The sequence below is a fragment of the Diplotaxodon limnothrissa genome, linkage group LG16 (genome assembly GCF_057381915.1).
Source record: "Diplotaxodon limnothrissa isolate DT_005_m linkage group LG16, D_limnothrissa_male_GT1.1, whole genome shotgun sequence".
In the NCBI taxonomy this organism is placed as follows: Eukaryota; Metazoa; Chordata; class Actinopteri; order Cichliformes; family Cichlidae; genus Diplotaxodon; species Diplotaxodon limnothrissa.
Genome location: NC_140611.1, coordinates 3,956,549 through 3,975,567, shown reverse-complemented (window position 1 = coordinate 3,975,567; position 19,019 = coordinate 3,956,549). Strand labels below are relative to the sequence as shown.

At 41.3% G+C, this 19,019-nt stretch overlaps 1 protein-coding gene across 2 annotated transcripts; it reads left to right on the top strand.

The window, feature by feature from the left end:
- The first annotated feature begins 96 nt into the window (after window positions 1–96).
- Window positions 97–14,712, top strand: pknox1.1 (pbx/knotted 1 homeobox 1.1). 2 transcript variants are annotated; one of them, XM_085374060.1, is made up of 11 exons: window positions 97–145; window positions 1,503–1,615; window positions 8,090–8,220; window positions 9,081–9,252; window positions 9,913–10,113; window positions 10,308–10,458; window positions 10,568–10,665; window positions 11,086–11,214; window positions 11,303–11,379; window positions 11,904–12,055; window positions 13,998–14,712. In XM_085374060.1, exons 2-11 carry the CDS (start codon window positions 1,565–1,567, stop codon window positions 14,177–14,179), a joined length of 1,344 nt encoding a protein of 447 aa, XP_085230186.1. In that variant the 5' UTR covers window positions 97–145; window positions 1,503–1,564; the 3' UTR covers window positions 14,180–14,712. The 2 variants fall into 2 exon arrangements, with proteins under 2 accessions (XP_085230186.1, XP_085230187.1); XM_085374061.1 differs by lacking the exon at window positions 97–145 and having other exon boundaries at window positions 1,269–1,615; window positions 10,308–10,425.
- The last annotated feature ends 4,307 nt before the right edge of the window (window positions 14,713–19,019 follow it).

Here is a 19,019-nt window from a genome sequence, read left to right as displayed (position 1 = left end):
GGCAGCAGAACGTCATGTCTCCGCCCACCTAATACATAATCATGAGTTCTGCGCCCCTGCGTGCCCTTGCGCGATGACGTAACGCAACAACTGCGGGTCCCGATTGCTGCAGCCGCTTGTCAGTGTGACGAAGATTGGCACTCAGGTAAGCTGTCACTCAAAGTCCCTCTTTTTCCGTTCCCTATCAATCAAACAATCTGGGCCGCACGCAAAAATGTCCCGGGGCGAGGAGCGCGGACTTAGTCAGGGCAGCAGAGGGTGTTTTTTAGAGGAAACAGAAGCGGCAGAGCTCTGTGAAGGATAAAAAAAACTGTATACATGGGAGGGGGGGTTAAAAAATATGTCGGCGTTTTGGGGGCTGAGGAGGATTGTGGAAAAGCAAAGGGCGAGCGCTAGAAACGAGGCCCAACACTTTACCACGTAGGGGAGGGGAAGTAGAGGGCAGCTGTCCCCGCTTGATTGATTGACTGAAAAGGGGAGGAATTTAGGATCAACCGGGCTAGCAATCCAATACTTAATAATTTCTTTGCTGCCCAATTATTTCATATAGCTGACAAGAAATATAATTTAATTTTAAATGCATACTGTTAAGCGACCGACGCTGTCTTATTATTTGGTAAAATGGCTTACTTCGTATCAATCCGCAGGAGGGTCTTTTTCTGTACCTGGCTAGATTGGTCAGCTAGCTTGTTTTTTGGCCGCGATTACCTTCGCTAAATATGGCGCTTTGCGTTTTGGTTGCACTACCAACACGAATACACTTTGAAGTTAATACTTAGCTACGTCGAAGACGTTAGCTCGGCCATATGGTTGCTTATTTGACTGAAGCCTAGGTTGGCTTCGTGAACTAGCGCAAATGTGTCGTTTACGTTACTGGATAATTGTTAGCTGTACGAAAACGACCGTTTTCCCAGTCGGGCTGCTTTGTTTACGAGTAACGTTAGTCGGGTTATAGGAGAGTAGGCTAATATTAGCCCAAAGGATTTATTTCACTTTAATGTCCCCTTGCCGCCACGGTTGCCACAGCTAACACGAGCTAAAGGCTAAATCGTGGTGGGTGTGTTAACATCAATTGCAAGACACGCTAAGATATAACATCAGCATTATTATTTGTACAACACCCCTTAGGTTCATGATACCAGCCTCTTCTTGGCTTTTAGAGGTGAGCTGGATAAGCTATATGCAAAGAAGAGTAACGTTGGACCCCGTAGTGTGCTTTCGCTACTAGCACGTATGAAGACAACATTCATATTCAACATATCATTAGCCCCTCTCCATTTCTGTTCTAATATTGACATTTTGTATATATTTTGCATCTTGGTGTTACAAAGGGGAACGGTATTATGTCCATACTTCTGTATTTTACCGTAACAATGCCAACCTAATTAACAAAGCCAGTAACGCTGATAATAGTTTAATAATGAAATCAGAACAGTTCTGTCATTTGAAGCTTATGTGCAAACACCTGAGGCAGTCTAACTGAAACTGTGTGTACTGTGTAGGTTGGCCACCAGTCCCTGCACTCTATAATGCCCCAGTGTTTGCAGCATCTGCAGTGAACGTGATGGCAGCCCACTCAGTCTCCATAGATAAGTACCCAAAGGGAGAGCAGCAGGTGGGTGAGAGGGACAAACTTTGCTTGGACCTGCAGGGAGCTATAGTCTGCTCTTTTGAGATACTAGTTAACTAAAGAGAATAAGCACAACAGCAGGACGGGATACTGTTTATAATTGGGACAGCTAAACATTCTAGGCTAAAACTTTGAGTGTTCTGGACTCTGCCTAATAGATAATTTATTTTTAGTGGTGAGAAGTCAGCCTTGGTAGCAGAATAACGTGAACACGCAATCGGTGTCAATGCTGTTACACCAGTTTGAGTAATATATAGACTGTGAGCTTGTCTCTGAAACTCAGTATGGGAGACATCAGTAATGCATTGTAAGCCTCATTTCCTCCTAGTATTTATCTGTATGCATATTTGTAAATTGCTTAAAAAACATCTTTATTTAGGTGCTAAAATTTGTGGGTGTTGAGAGCTAAGAATGAACTATGACTAAGAAGAAATGTTCCTCCCTACGCAGGCAATCATTTTTGGTCTATTTGTGTTCAATCTAAGTCATTGTTGGCTGCAGTCACATGGTTGGGGATGAGATTTATGCTCCTTGAAGGGACTGTGTTGCCGGTAGGCAGGCACAGTGTAAAAAGGGAGAAAGACTTTGCTCAATAAAGTTTTTTGCAGAGCCTCTGCTCACATTTCAATTCAATTCAGTTTTATTTATAAAGCACCAAATCACAACTACAGTCGCCTCAAGGTGCTTCATATTGTAAGGTAGACCCTACAGTAATACAGAGAAAAACCCAACAATCATATGACCCCCTGTGAGCAAGCACTTTGGTGATAGTGGGAAGGAAAAACTCCCTTTTAACAGGAAGAAACCTCCGGCAGAACCAGGCTCAGGGAGGGGCGGGGCCATCTGCTGTGACTGGTTGGGGTGAGAGAAGGAAGACAGGATAAAGGCATGCTGTGGAAGAGAGACAGAGATTAATAACAAGTATGATTCGGTGCAGAGAGGTCTGTTAACACAGGTGTATAGAAGTTGGGGGAGTGTATTCTCAGTTGTTATTCTTTGGACACCAGAGATGGTAGTGTTTCACTTTCTGGATCATGAGGGTTCTGTCAGACCTATGCACTGGGGACTTAAAAAAATATTTCAGAAAAGGGTTACAACCTAATGAATCTTAATAGCTTTCCATTTCTTTTAACAGTTTGTTTGAAAAAAGTATGGAGATGTTAACAAAGGGAATGGAACTAGTGACTCTTAGTGGAGGAGTTGTTGATCTCCTGTCTACAGCCCCACAGGATGTAAACGTGAGCATATCCCATGTGCTTTTTATGTAGCCGGGGTTGTTCAGTTTTAACATCTCTGCTGGTGGTTTTACTGCTCCTCAAGACTCAGGAAATTAAGGCAAATAAAGCCATGTTGGTTTAATTAAAAAGGCACACATCTTACCATACTATAGTTGTATACAACATCTAACATCCTCCTCCTTCATCCTTGCTAATTTGTTAGTTGGATTAGCAGTTAGCACACACACTGTTAGAAGCTTGTTGTTATACACCAGTGTTGCTCATAGTCGAGATGTTTGACTTATTAGTCAGTGTAACTTTGTTATCCTGACTTTAGACAAGAGAAATGACAGCTACATACACACCTCAGAAACACAGTGTTACTGTAATTATCTAAAGATTCAATGTTGCCTTTTGAGATTTTAACATAAAGAGAACTGGAGACTTGCACTCTCTGAGCAGTATAATTTTTTTCTTTTCATTTAACAACATGACCCAGAGTAGTAGTAGTTTGTTTTTTAAATCAACAGCTGCATTTACTCAGCTAAAAACAAGTGAGGGAGACTATCAGAGCCAACTGGGTCTGGATTCTTGGGTCCAGTGATTTGTAGAAACCTACTATTCTTACAACACAGCTGTCCTGTGCCAGATGTTCGTTTGACCCACTGAGGCAGACATCGTGTCAGAAACATCAGGAGGACTGAGGTTCATTAGAGGGATCAAGAAGAGCTCAGGCTTCAGCATCAGCTCCCTCAAAGGGAAATCTTCAGATCTCCACCGTAGGCCTAAAAGGAGGACAAACCCAGCACTTAAACAGTGTTTCTCAACTTTTACACAATGGTGTTACATTTAGTTCAGTAGAAAATTATTTAAAATCTAAACATATAGTAATCACAGAAGTGTTGCCCTAATATGTACAGAAGCTGAGCACAGCGGACATCATCAGTTTTCTTGAATCCCAAACTGAGTAACTGTTTATGCGCCTAAAGGTAAAGAGGATAACGGTACATATGATACCAATTACATGGATATATAATCCCTTTGACTTTCTTTCATGAACTTCCTCAGTAAGACAGCTGCAGCCTTCACTGACGGTAAATAATCTGGCAGTTTAGCCTTTGTTCTTTTTTAATCAGGTCATTTTTGAGTTACTATAATTTTGCTCCAAAGTTAAATAAGTGAATTTAGCATAAAGAGTGGGCTTATTGGATGATTCGTCTGTCACTGGGTGGTGCTGAGAGCAACTCCTGTAATCAAAGAATCATTGCAGTCAAATGTGAAGTTTATCCTTTAAAGCTCATCCTTTCATTATCCTGACACACTTTGGTTCTGAACGTCTTATATATTTTACAGTCTGCAATTCTGATGACAGCTGACATGCAAAGTGTTTGTTAAAAAACAAAGCTTTATATAGAGCAATACAATAAGCATTAGTTCTTTCCATGGATTTTTAAATTGGATTCAGGTCGTGTGATTGGCTGGCCCTGATGGCAGTTGATTTTTATCAGGAATGTCGGTATATTTTTCCATTCATCCTTCCTTCAGATATATGAAGTGTGCGAGTGCCGTATGCTGGAAAAATGGCCCCACACCATGATGTTCTCACCTCCAAACTTCACTCTCGGTTTGGGGTGTTTGACTTCCAAACATGGTGTGTATTACAGCCAGTGTTGGTCAAGTTACTTGAAAAAAGTAATCAGTAACTAATTACTGATTACAATTCTACTTTTTCTGCATAATCCATCATGCAAAATGTAATCAAATGGAAAAGTCTCTTTTTTTTTTAACTTGTTTTATCAGTTTTAATCTTTTAACTTTATGCATCAAGCAAAAATTAAATTATATGCAACATTCTCTGACTGGAAGAAATTAGTTTAACATTTAAACCTATTTTCTGCACATTCCAGCGCATAAAATAAAATATTTTTTGTGTCTACACTCAGTCTTTCAAAGTAAGTAAGTAAAACACAGCAGAAAATAAATAAAGTCAAAGACTAGTGGTCCTGTTGCTCTATTTTCACCTGTAAAGTAGGAGTGGGGCAGGCGGAGGTTTACCCTGGTGCAGGTGTGCCGCAGCGGTCAGTGGAAGAATCCGCGAGTTTTTGTGAATTTCCCATTACGTCGTTGTGCACTCGGTGCTTGTTTAGGGGTTTTTTTCGCTGTAAAAAGAAGTTTTCTTCCCACGCACAACTGACACTAATGTTTTTGTCACTTTTTATGGAATCAAACTCAAAGTAAGGTCAGTACTTCCACGCTTTAAACGCTGCACGCTCATACTCTCTCCCGCACTCGATATATTATCCACTGTTGATCTGCACACAGCTGTTGTCACGAACGTCGCACTCGCTTACGTCACTGTCTTGAGACATTCTAACGCATTACTGCCCATCTCTGATTACAGCATCCAAAGGTTTCAGTTTTGGTCTCGCCTGACCAGAATATGTTCTCCCAGTATTTCACAGGCTTGTCTAAATGTTGTTTAGTCAGGCTTAAAACACACTTCAACATGCTTTTTCTTCAGCGGTGGAGTCTTGTGTGGTCATTGTGCATACAGGCCAGTCGTACCTGCTAATTCCAGATCTCTTCTCATAATTCTTTTGACTCCTCTATGGGCTCAAATTGTGGTCATAAATATTTTGTACTTGTAAATCAGTTTTGTATGTGTAAAAAAAGATTTGTGTGTGGACTTAGCCAAAGAATACATGTGAAACTCTGCACTCAAGTTTCAAGTTACAAGTACGAATTTTGATCCTATTTTTCTTCCTTTCATCTGATTGGTCAATGTCATGTCAATCACAAATGTAACTATTCAATCAGAAAACAGATGGGTTTGGCTGTCGGAGGGGCGCTTTTTTGAACTGCAGGTCCTTGAAGGGTGATACAGTTTGAAGCTGGAGGATCTCTATATAAATTAGAGATGGCACGATACCACTTTTTTATGTCCGATACCGATATCATAAATTTGGATATCTGCCGATACCGATATGAATCCGATATAGTGTTTTTTAATCAATAAAACTGTTTTTTTAATATCTTGCTGCTTTTTGTATAAGTTCATACTCAAGTTAAAAAAAAAAACAAAAAGCACTAAAGCTATTCTGTTATACCTGTATGCCAAAAATACACTGCACCCAAAATATTTCATAGTTCAGCAACACTGATCAATCTAACAAACTTAAACCTGCTCCATCCTCCCTATTCTGGTATTTTAAAGAGTAAGCAAGCTAACTAATAGGGTCCTAAAACTCCCAGCAAAAAAAAAAAAAAAAAAAAAAAAAAAAGGGAACCACCCCCCACCTCATGATGCTTAATCGACGTAATCAACTTTAATTTGATGCAGTGTGAAAAAAAAATGCACATAAATCAATTATTCTTTTCAAGAATAATTAAATAGATTCAATAGATAAAGTACTATAGCTTACTGGGGTATATTAGACTTAACAGTTACTATATACAGTAATGGACTTCTATACATTTTACATCAGATTAAAACTTTGGGTGTAAGATTCAGATAATTATTTATTAAAAGCTAGACATTTTAAATGAGAATAAGAAAGAAAAGTATGTCTTTGTGCCCCCTTTTCCCTGTTCATGCCCTATCGGCCCCCCTGACTAAACTTTTCTAGATCCGCCCCTGCACAGTTACCAGCCGTCAGCTGTAGAAAAGGATCCTGGTGTAGAAAGTAATATTAAATACATTCTAACAGCAGCTTATCAAGCTTAAACGTGCTGCGGTTGTTCAGCCGCTGGTTTCCTCTTTCTGGCGCGAAGTGGGCGATAAACAAAGAAGAGAGACGGACTCGCGACAGAAAAGCCGATCAGCTGATCATTGATCAGTGTCACGATTGAAGTAGCAGCAGGAGAGGGAGGGAGAGAGAGGCAGTCGCTCCATATCGGTTGTTAAGCTTAACACAGGAATGCTTTACAAACATTCAGAGATGAACTTACACACTTGCTTTACTTCTCTCTGGGAAAACTTCCTCGGAGATAAAATGCTGGTTTGGTAGCGAGGCTACAAATACACACAGTCTCTCTATCACGTGAGCATACTGCTCCAACGTTCTAAGGTTATGAGCCGAGTTACGCCATGTCGCAAGTTTTGTGAGGTGCTTTTTTGATATTTAATGGATCGGATTACATTTTTTATTTCTCTCAAATATCCGATCCAGGAATTTACGTCAGTATCGGACCGATACGTAATATCGGATCGGTCCATCTCTAATATAAATATCTAGCAGCTAGGTCCCCTAACTTTCAGCAGCTGTTGAAAGGATAAAGTTGTGGTATATCTAGTGGTTAGAAATACCATCATTAATTTTGGATTAGTTTAACACAAAGTCAGGGCTGACCCGGGACCATTGCTGTGAATCACAGTGCGCAGCATAAAAGTCCTTTCACATCAGAGGCAGCATGTGCTGCTAATGCTAACTAAAAGCAAAGGATCCAGAATTTGTTACGCTGGCTGGTGAGCTCTGTGGGGTTTTGCAGCAGCTCTACCTGTATTAGATGCACCTGCTCCTTGTCGCTTCTATCTCTGACTTCATGTCCTCTACAAGAGTTTGGTTTTTTTGCTGGTTCTTCAAATGTTCAATAAAACCATGTATGCTAATTCATAACGAAGAAAGCTTTGTAACTATCCCCACCAGTGAAGACTGTCATTTCAAAGCACTTGAATTAATATGTGTAACTGGGTGTAGAAACATGTTCTTTCTCTTAGTCCAGTTTCCTTATTGTCAGTTTGAAACAGCAGGTTGTGGTTATGGAAGGTAAACAGACCTTCTCTCAGTATCTAGACTCTGCCTCCAGTTCCCAAGCAGATACACCCAAATTTCTCTAACTGTTGCTGCTAATCAGACTTCTAAAGGTGACTCCTTGAACCCAAATCAACATGAGTAGTAGTAATGGCAGTACTAGTACTAGTAATCTGAGGTGAACTTCTTTTGTTTTTGTTTGAGCCCTGCCCCATTTGCTAACAGAGAGGGTGGGCTTTATGACCTGTACTGCAGCCTCACACCAGGGGGCAGTAGATACTTTTTGAGGAGCTGTCAGGTCGTCCAGGTTTTCTGTAGTCATTTGTTAGTAACTTGTGGATCTCAGAAAGTAGTCTTTTTGCTTGAAAATTCCTATGACTTTGAAAAGGAGTGCTATTAAAATGAAGCCACACGCTGTCACATGTCATCTTTGTCTTGAACGCTTCGTGCTGTAATTGTCTGTTTCTTGTCTGTTCTCACCTTCCTTGCAGATGCAAGGCATCATAAAGGTAGACAGTGATTCGGAGCAGAAGTTTATGGAGGGTACGTTGGGAGAGGTGCCCAGCCCGGCACCAACAGAGCCACAGACACCCATGGACGCTGACAAGGCATCCATATATCGGTAGGAGTGTATGTTTGTTTAAATAGAAATAGAAAATCAGACATTCTCAACAGTAACAGTATATGCAAGCTGTTTAATTAAAATTAAATCAAACTATATATGAACAAAAGTTTGCACATGCATATTTCCTCTGGAGAAGGAAGCTTCTCCACCACTGCTCTCTCTCACACCTCTTTTTCTCTTCATCCTCACCTCCAAACTGACTTCCTGAACTGAAGTCAAATCTTTAATACATGAAAACGTGCATAGACATGATTATTTATTCCAAATGTTGTCCTAATTACATATCGTCAGCAGATTAGACTTGTAACCCTGCTGCCCCCTGATCGCTTACAATGAGCATCATGTTAGCTTATAACCATTGTTGTTTAGGCAGCAACAGTTGGTTATAAGCTAACATTATGTCAGCTGATGTTAGGCTAGTGTCCTAAAAGGGTCCAGACAAAGAGTTTGGTTACATCCTCACATCAAATGAGAGTTTATTTTCCAAGTGTTAGAGTCCAACAACGTGAGCTCCACTTCGAAGAAAGTTTCACCAAGTTCAGGATATCCTCCACACCTCACCTGAGGAGGGAAGCAGGTTGAACGGTTGAAAGAGTTTAGGACTGTGTGTGTATGTATTTGTGTGTGTAAATATACATATATTAAATGTCTGATGTCAACACAGAGTTCTGATTCATTTAGGTCTCATGTCCTGCTGCTAATACTTTTTTTGTTTTTCCCCGTCCTTGTGGATTTTCCAAGTTCTTACTGATGAAGCTTGAAGTGATCCTTTTTCTGTGTGTGTGTGTGTGTGTGTGTGTGTGTGTGTGTGTGTGTGTGTGTGTGTGTGTGTGTGTGTGTGTGTGTCTCTTTCGTAGGCATCCTCTGTTCCCTCTGTTGGCCCTGCTGTTTGAGAAGTGTGAGCAGTCCACGCTGAGCTCTGATTGCATCACCTCAGCGAGCTTTGATGTGGACATTGAGAATTTTGTCCGTAATCAAGAGAAGGAGGGGAAGCCTTTCTTCAGTGAAGACCCTGAACTTGACAACTTGGTGAGACATTGTTGCTTCAGAAAGCTAAACCTTATTTCACAGCATTTATGTTTGTACATGCAGAGGGCTGTGTAACCTATCCAAACACGCTTGCATATTGTCTTCCAAACAACCAACAACTTGGAGCTCAGCAGGGATGTCGATACACCGATTGGTTGAAAAGAAAGGGAGTGACAGAAGGTCAACACAAACCACAAAAACTAAACTATAATAAAAGATAATCAAGAACAGCATGAAAAGCTTTAGTGGACACTTTTCATTGTTTTCACTTCAGCTCTTTGTTTGTTGATTTCACTTCTCTCTGAAGGGCCAGCAACAGTAGAAGCCCACAGACTTTTGTGACAGTAAACGGCTACAGGGGCCAGAATCGGCCTGTTAAAGACAGCCCACGGGATGGCTTTGGAAATGTGAAGGAGGGCATAAATTTGAGACTTTTTTAGGTGTATTTTCCTTCTGAGAAAGACCTTGTGCTACAACAAATAAGTAGTAATTAAATCTTCACAGGGTGGCATCGTGCTGTATTGTAATTCTGTGCTGTGATCGGAAGCGACTGTCATAACTGGACCTGACCTTTGACCTCCCTGTAATACCCTCAGGTAAACATTTGTTAAACAGAAAGATGTTGAGCCTAAGAACTCTTTCCATTCCTTCTATCTGAAGATGGTGAAAGCCATCCAGGTGCTGCGGATCCACCTGCTGGAGCTGGAGAAGGTGAGCGACCTGTGCAAGGACTTTTGCAGTCGCTACATCGCCTGCCTCAAGACTAAGATGAACAGTGAGACTCTGCTGAGTGGTGACCCGGGAAGCCCATACTCGCCTGTACAAGGCCAGGCCCAGAGCTTCTCACCCACCAAGTCTCAGGTATGCAGTGTAGGTGAACTGCAGGCGTCACCACCAAATGCCTCAGGTGAAGAGTTAGCTACCACTGATCAGTGCCCCTGCTGGGGTATATTAGCCAGCTAATACTTTAAATACTTTAAAAATGGCGTTATAAGAGTTAGCAGCATGGAAGACATACATGCGCCTACTTTATGTATGCATGCTCTATTACACAGACCCCCAGCTCCATATCAGGGACCATTAGTCCCCAGGGTCAAATTGTAGTTCCAGCATCGGCCCTGCAGCAAGGAAACGTTACTGTGACAACTGTCAACCCCACCCAGGTGGTCGCAGGTATGTCATCTTGGCGTACGACCCCTTCCTCAGGTACTGCACTAATGACTGTAGCCCAGATATTCACATGTACCAACAGGACTCTGATTGAGTCTTCTGCACTCAGCTGAGCAGGTTAGAAAATTGTGTGTTTGTATTTCAGGCGGGACTGTGTACCAGCCAGTCACAGTTGTAACTCCTCAGGGCCAGGTGGTAACACAGGCTCTTTCTCCCGGGACAATACGCGTCCAGAACAATCAGGTAATACATCTGTCTATGTTGCTGCCGTGCTATTAAGTGGAATCCCTGTCATTGAATTTTACTGCTCCCACTTGTGGTTCCTAGAGTATTTAAAAGTAGAATGAGAGGCAGAGTAAAAGTTAATTGAACTAAATGAAGACAAGCTTAGAGGTGTTGGAGGGCTTCATGTTGTAACTTTGTTCTATAACAATGTAACAACAACCTTTGCTGCGTATTGACTATGGCAGATAATGTGTTGTCTGCTCCTAATATCAAATGGTGTAGCTTTTTAAGATCGGTGCTCTGTCATTAAGGGCAAATAATTCAAAATTAGAGCTGAGGTCCTTGGTTAAATGATGTGGAACAGTATTGTAATTTAACATAACCTTTCATTCTGTTGAGATAATTAAAAGATGGCTAAACAAACATCTGTGTACTCAGCTTCAGCTGCAGTTTCACCAGGACTTGAACCTCTTTAGTCATGAGGACAACTCAACCAAGAACAAGCGCGGCGTTCTTCCAAAGCATGCCACAAATGTCATGCGCTCATGGCTCTTCCAGCACATCGGGGTGAGTCTCTGTGCATAAATCATCTGCCTGTATAGAACTCAAGTCCTTACAAAATAGTGATGCATTTCAACCCTGTTCTGTTGTGCAGCATCCGTATCCCACAGAGGATGAAAAGAAGCAGATTGCTACTCAAACAAACCTGACACTTCTGCAGGTCAACAACTGGTGAGTTGCTCTTTACCCAAGAAAATACTAACTACATCACTATTTACAGTCATGTTTGTGATGGCAGGCAATTTTCCACTAATTGTTGTAGTATAATTGGTCAGCCAGGTAATTGTGCAGGGCTTCCTGCGATCAGCTGAGGGTTTCTTCTTTGCTCATCTCGTTTCACTTTTCACTGATGAAACTCTGACTTGTTCCCATAGTTTGCCATTTGACCTCTCTGCTTTTTTGCCTAATGAAAACAAAACAAAAAAGATGATATTTAACTTTGCCCTAAGTTAATAACTGCAACTTCTTTAAGTAAAGGTGGGAAGTGTCACCTTTTTAGCTAAGTTTAAGGAGGTTACGGTGTATTTAATATGTACAGGACATCAGACAGTTCCTATTCTTTGTGTCCTTTGAGTCAGGGTGTGTAAAATCCAGCTAACCATACAGCTGTCCATACCTGACAGTGAGCCTAATCAGCACCTGTTAGCATTTGAAGTGCAAAGGTCTGTACAGCCAGCATCACCCTGTGTCTGCAGGTTTATAAATGCACGGAGACGGATCCTGCAGCCCATGTTGGATGCCAGCTCTTCAGAGACACCCAAAGCCAAGAAAAAGACACCTCAAAACCGGCCACTGCAGCGCTTCTGGCCTGATTCCATCGCAGCAGGAGGAGGGGCCATGCCTGATGGTAGGCAGCACAACACCGTATCGAGATGCTTTCGTTGTTGTACTTGGCCCATATATTAGAGTTAATGCAGAGAAACAAACACTAGTCAATGTAGTGATACCAGCAGACTTCCTGTCCGCTGCTGCTGCTGCTGCTGCTTAACAAACTGTTGTTCTAGTTTGGCAACAAATGTCATCACTGTATCACAAATGTTGCTGCTTTTAACAAATTGCTGACAATGTCACTAGGACTGCAACATTTCACAACTTGATTGTTTAAAAATCCTCGACACAAATGGTTTGATTCAATGCTTTAATGTACAGCTCTGTAGCACTCAGGTGTCACTATTAAGTAGCTTAATGTGGAAAGCACAGAGGAGTTGGTACTGTTACAGAGACGGTGCACTCAGGTAGAGAAAAAAAGATTTTTCCAGCATCCAAAACAACAGTGCTGTCGCTATGACAGGAAGTTTTACTAGGAAAAAGCTGGCAGGAGTTCTTGAACAAACCACCTGATCAACAAGCTCCAGCATGAAGAACAGCGAACTTTGTAAGCTGCTCTGGCCACCCCCGTTTGTTTTACACAGCAAAAAAATCTGGACTACAGACATTAAACAGATGAACTAAAGACTCACTGCTGCTCTAATTTGGTGGTCCAACTTAAAACCAAGGTCAGTAACAACAGGTTTAAAATAGATTTCCAGAGGTCCCAAATCTACAGAGGACGACTTGCAGGGACCACTAGGTCCAAACACCAACAACTCTGTTTTATTTTCATTAAAATTTAAAAAGTTTAGAGCCAACCAAGCTTTAATGTCATCTAGACATGTCAAGAGAGGTTTTATGGAGATGCCACCTTTCTGCTTCAGTGGCAAATAAATTTGGCAGTCATCGGCATAACAATGAACTGCGATCCCATGCCTTCTAAGGGTGGAACCCAGAGGCAATAGATACAATAAAAAGAGCAGAGGCCCTAAGATTGAACCCTGTGTCCCACAGGCCGCATGACAGAGGAGCAGAAGATGATTCGGAACCGAGAAGGCTGACAGAGAAAGTTTCTCTAAAACCTTGGAGACTAAAGGCAGCTTGGAAATAGGCCTATAGTTCACTTAAACTGTGTGATCAAGGCCAGGTTTCTTAAGCAGTGGCTGCACTACTGCATGCTTGAAATTTGCAGGAACCACACCAGAAGGCAGACTGCTATTAATAATTTCAAGGACATACTGTCATATACTAGGAAAAATTTCTTTAAAAAATTGTGGAGGAAAAGGATCCCGAGGGGAACCTGTGGGCTTAATATGGCGAACCACAGCCTCTAAAGTGGAGAGCGTCACAAGCTCAAACTGAGTGAAAACAGCAGTGCGAGGGACAGAGACAGAGGGTCAGAGTCAGGAGCTGTGATAAGAACCCTGGTGGTGACAACCTTTACAATAAAAAAGTTAAAAAATCATTGCAAATATCAGGAGAAACTTCCAAACAGACATTCAATGGAGTATTTAGAACAGTGTCAATGGTCCTAAATAACACACGTGGGTTATGACCGTTGTAGCAGGAACAAACTTGGCAATGACAGACGAGCAGCCACACACACCGGCGCCATCTTGTCAATCCCAACTTAGTCTGATACAGTTTGAGTTTAAACAAAGATGCTGAAGGCTCACAGCAGCTCTTCTACTTCATATAGTGAGATGAAAGAGGACATGAGGTGTAACAGACCATATTTATTTCAAGGCTGCAAGGCAGATTGAAACAAATACAGTTTTAATTCAACAAAAACAAAACTGTAAGATCATATGTGTGTTTTACATGATACAGCAGAATAAAAGCACACAAAGCAAACGTTTGTCATTTCCTGGAAAACAACGAGACATGTTCGTGACTCGTGTCGGGAGTTTCCAGCCACAGCTTTTCCCTTCTGACTTTTTTGGTAATAAGCTTTTAAAAAAACTGTCTCAATATTTTAGGTACAATGGTGACGATGAACATGGAGGGTCTGCAGAGCCTGACATCAGACGGTGCCACGCTGGCAGTACAGCAGGTGATGCTGGGAGGCCACAGTGAAGACGAGTCGGGGGACAGCGGAGATGAGGACAATGACGCGGACATGGCGGGGCTGGGCCTGGACAATAGCAACTCATTGCAGTAGAGGACAAGCACCGCCCACACGCAGAGGACACACAAAATGAGTTCGACAGAACAGAGGTGCGTCCGTTTGATTTCCACAGAGCACAGGACACACTGGGATGGACCCTGCACTCTTCCAAGCCTCCACCCTGCTGAACGGCGGTTGTTGCTGCACGTGTATGTCAGGAGTGTCATTTCACAAACAGTTTTTTATTGTATAAATGATGTAGGTGAGTGCACTTTTTGTATATTTAAGCTCAAAAAGATGAAATCAAACTGAAAAAAACAAGTGTTAAAAACACCTGAGACAAGTTTGTATACTCCGTTAATAAACGTTGACTTTTTTTGTCCCCGCCCCCGTCCCCCCCTGCTCCCAGCTAGATTGTCATTTTGGATGAGACCACTTCTGTCTTGTTCTTGTGTCTCTGGTTTGTCTTGACTTTTGCATGCTTGTGTTTTAAGTAGACGTGTGTGCTCTTATGACTGACTCCATGGCTCACACTGCCCCCTGCAGGCAGAGTAGAGCACAGGTGGAGAGATTAAAAGTAAATTAGAGGAGAGATGCTTATTTTTCTATACAAACATATGAAATGAGTGTTTTTTTTTTTGTTTGTTTGTTTTTTGGTTTCATTTTTGTGTTCTCCTGTTTTGTAAGAAATATTTATGTACAGATTCATAATAAATGCTGTGACCCTGTTTTCCAGGGTTCTTTTGAAGTTTTCTAAAAAACAGAAAAAGGAATTGAATGCTGATGAAAATTACTATTTAAATTGGTTTTAAGCTTAAAATATTAACAAGGCCTTATCTGTGTTCTTTTCTAAAATAAATCTTACCAAGAAGCACAAAAAGGAAGTATGACCCTTGGAGAAATTGGCCAAAAAGACACTAAACAGTGGAACACTTGTGGCTCCTTAAAGCATATTTTTACTTTGTGTACTGCAGTATCACAGGAACCCTCTCCAGCAGCAAAGCGACTGCAGCGTTCCCGTCTTTGTTTGGCCCACAATGTGTATACCATACATTGTCTTTTAACCATTTTACAGTAGTAGCATAGGTGTCACTTTCTAAAATGCACAATCCAGAACACTATGCTAACCACACAATCAGGAGGGGTTACGGACTCCATCAATAAGAAGCAGTGGACTTTTTGCACGCATTTAGCTTTTATTTTATGTACACGCTACATACATGCTGTTGCATTGAAAACAGAGCAGCTGGAAACTTGGAGTCATTGCCCTCCTGAAGGAATGATCCCCAAGGGCTGCAGCTGCAACCATGACCCCCCGCCCCACTACACACACACACACACACACACACACACACACACACACACACACACACACACACACACACACACACAGTGAAGGATCTGAAAGCTCCATCAGTTTGACATTACTGCACATAATGGGGTGCCTCTTGTTTAAATAACTGTAATGCTGTACTGTAAAACAGTTGTTTGTAAGTAGTTGCAGTAACTTGGTTTTTATCCTTCTTGTAAAGTTAACTTTGTTCATTTGATTCAGCCTGAGGGTTTAATGGCTACGCGTTGCCCTCGCTGAACTCTGTCACCTCTGTCTAGCTTTTTATGAAGCATTCACTTTTCTCTTGTACTTCTCGCTCGTCTGTTTTGCCTTAGAGCTTTCTATTTTGGAATAAATGATGCCTAACTCTGCTGTCCACTGTCTCTTTACTCTTTTTCCGTCATGTTCTCCACCAGACAGGACTGCTTCAAAGTCTCTGTGATAATGTGTACAGTTTGTCTCTACAGGTACTTGTTGCCAAATGTGGAGACATGTGGATAGTCCGGTGAGAAGTCACTGTGGGGGGATTCAGTTTCCTGTTTTCAGAGCCTCTTCTTTCTGAAATGTACAGAGACGCTTATTAATACATAAAATGCACTCGATATGTTTTAAAACATGCAGTTTTATCTTTACTCCAGGCTGCAGTGCTCAATTTGAAATCCTTGTGGCTTTGCACAAATGTTAACCATGTTCCTAAACACCAAGGATCACAGACCTTAATGGCTGTTGCTCTGAGGTCTGTACTCGTGAAGACATTTGAGCGTCTGGTACTATATCATCTCAGATCTATCACTGACCCTCATGTGGACCTCCTTTTCACTTACAGAGCCAGCAGGTCAGTAGGTGATGCTGTTAACATGGGACTGCACTGGAACCTATGCAAGTGACATTTCTTAGTACTGCTTTGAATACAATCATCCCGCCTCTGCTGCAGGACAAGCTCCCCAGCTGATTCTTCCTGCTCCCACCTGCACTTCCTGTCTGACAGCAGGCAGCATACGAGACTGGGCAGGCACGTCTCAGACTTCCAGTGCATCAGGGCTGTGTACTTTCTCCTCTGCTATTCTGCCTGTACACAGGGTTCGTACGGGTGCTTGAAATCCTTGAAAATGCTTGAATTTTAATGTTGTCTTTTCAAGGTGGAAGTATAGCTGTATTTCATTCACCACAAATAACTATCTGATTGAATAGTTTTCTTATCAGATAGAGAAATAAAATGAGTCGCAAAATGTAAAAGCAAATTTTCCCCGCCTGGCTGCCTTGCGTCTGTTTCAACGTGTGACCCCGCCCCTCCCTCGGACAGTCGGGGATGAGTGCGCTAACATACCTGTAGGCCGCTGTTTTAATGAGTGTTTGATGGAAAACAACAATGGTGGAGTTTGCGCTCTCCAGTCGCATGATAGGTGAGTCCTAGTAAATAATTTTCCAGTACGTGTACGTTACACATGCTATTTTTTAAAATTATGATTATTATTACTATTAATACAACAGTGGCGTTTACTCCGGGAAGAAACGGTAAAAACGGCGTTTTCTAAGGAGAGCGCTAGCAGACACGCTTTGCTTGTGAGTGAAAAAAGAAAAGGAAAATACACACTACTTCCCTATTGGTGGAAAAATATACCACGTCGACCAATCAAAAAATGATATGGCAACATGTGGCATCTGGTTGTTTGGGAAGAGGGGGAAGTTTTAGGAGTGACCGGCAAGAGAGAGTTTTGATACATGAGACATTTGTGACGTTTACCGTGTTTGGAGTCTCAAGTTAGTGTGTTGTCTTGTGTAGTTAGTGTGTAGTGTAGTCGTTGTTTTGTTTTGTGTGTCAGTTCTACAAGTGATTGTCACAGTTGCTGCAAAAAAGGCAGATTGCAGTGTAAACGCTGAGTGACACACCTGCAGGTTTATCCCTGTGCTGTTCTCATCTGTGTTACAGTGACACAAACTATTTTTTGGAGTTGCATAAATAATTTGTGTGCCTTCTTCTTTGATGCAGAACAGCTGATTGTTCTGTAAATAGTTTTAAAGGGTTATATAAAAAACGTCTGAGCCTTGGCTGCATTTTTAGGTAAATACTTTGTTTGCAAAACTTGTGCATATTTTTTAAAAATGTACAATTTCTATTTGCATTTCAAGTTATGAAAATGATTCATTAAACATGCTTCTGGTTTTTACAGTCAAAAATATCACTTTCTACTCTTATTTTAAATTTTGTCTGAATTTAGATAAATTGTGCTGATACAGTTTGTCAAAATGAGTAAACAACAGATTGGCAAGATAAACAGTTTTTAAAGGTGAAATAGAGGCCAAATCAAAAGTAGTCATAAACGGCCAATTGTACCCTGGACCCCAGAGGGTTAGAGGCTAAAAGCAAAGTTGTCACCAAGTACTGTTTATATTTGTGTGTATTGCTGCAGCTTTTTTGAGTATTAACTTGGTGCCTTTGGGTGAAATAATGGTAATATGAGTGATCCATATGGTCACAAAGAATAGCCACTTGTTTCTGTGCCACCAAAGTTCCCCGGCTTTCATTCAAAATGTGTTTATCGTCAGCACCGACACATTAAACTACTTAAACATTATAAATGTCTTCAAGCTCACACTGAGGCCTGTGGGGCACAATCAGCCACTGAGACAGTTCACACATTTATATGTGTATTTGTATATGAATATTTCATATTTTAAGGCTGCCTGTTTAAGGCAGATGAACAAAATACACTGGATTTGTACAAAATAATATCACAGATGATAAATTAAATAGATTTTAAGTGGATGCTTGTGCATCCTTAAAGTCTTATATGTTGAATTGAACTATGTGATCTGTTCAAAGCCTCCCAGTCAGTGCTGTTCTCCATGCCTGTCTGACTGTGCATGATGTTATTAGCACAAACACTTTAAAGGTGACGTTTAGGACTTCAGCAATAATACAGACAGCAATGTAGTTAGCAGTAAAACAGTTTTATTGGGAATTACCTTAAAAAACAAACAAACATCTGTCTCCTATTTTTTTGTCGCACAGGAAAGAAGCATCAATATCTGATGAGAAGACTTATTTATTCTTTTTTTGGGGGGGGGGGGGTCAACAGGAGATGAATATCTCTAACAAGTTGATTTGTTCACATTTTCACATCTTAATTTTTAAGTGAAATGTGCATTTTGAGTTTATACACGATGTATATAAGGCGACCGTTTCCATTTGCAGTATTTTTGTATGGTGCGTTTTTCTATGTCTTAACAAAAGGGGAACAAAGGTGTTTAAGTTCACCTAGGATGATTTGTCTTAATTTTCACATGGTCTTTATGAGGTGATGTGAATTGAAACATGCATTCTTTTTTTTTGGCGGGGAGGGGGGGAATGTGCTGCAAAAGTTTGAAAAGGGACCTTGAAAGTGCTTGAATTTGACCCTGAAAAAGGCGTATGAACCCTGTGTAAGACAGTGAAGTCCTTACACTTACACTTTAATTGGCTGCAATCTGCCTTCCCTACAAGACCTATTTAGGGATTTATCTACCTTTAAAAGCAGGGTCAGACCATCCGCAGCTCTTATTACGCTGCCTTGACGATGT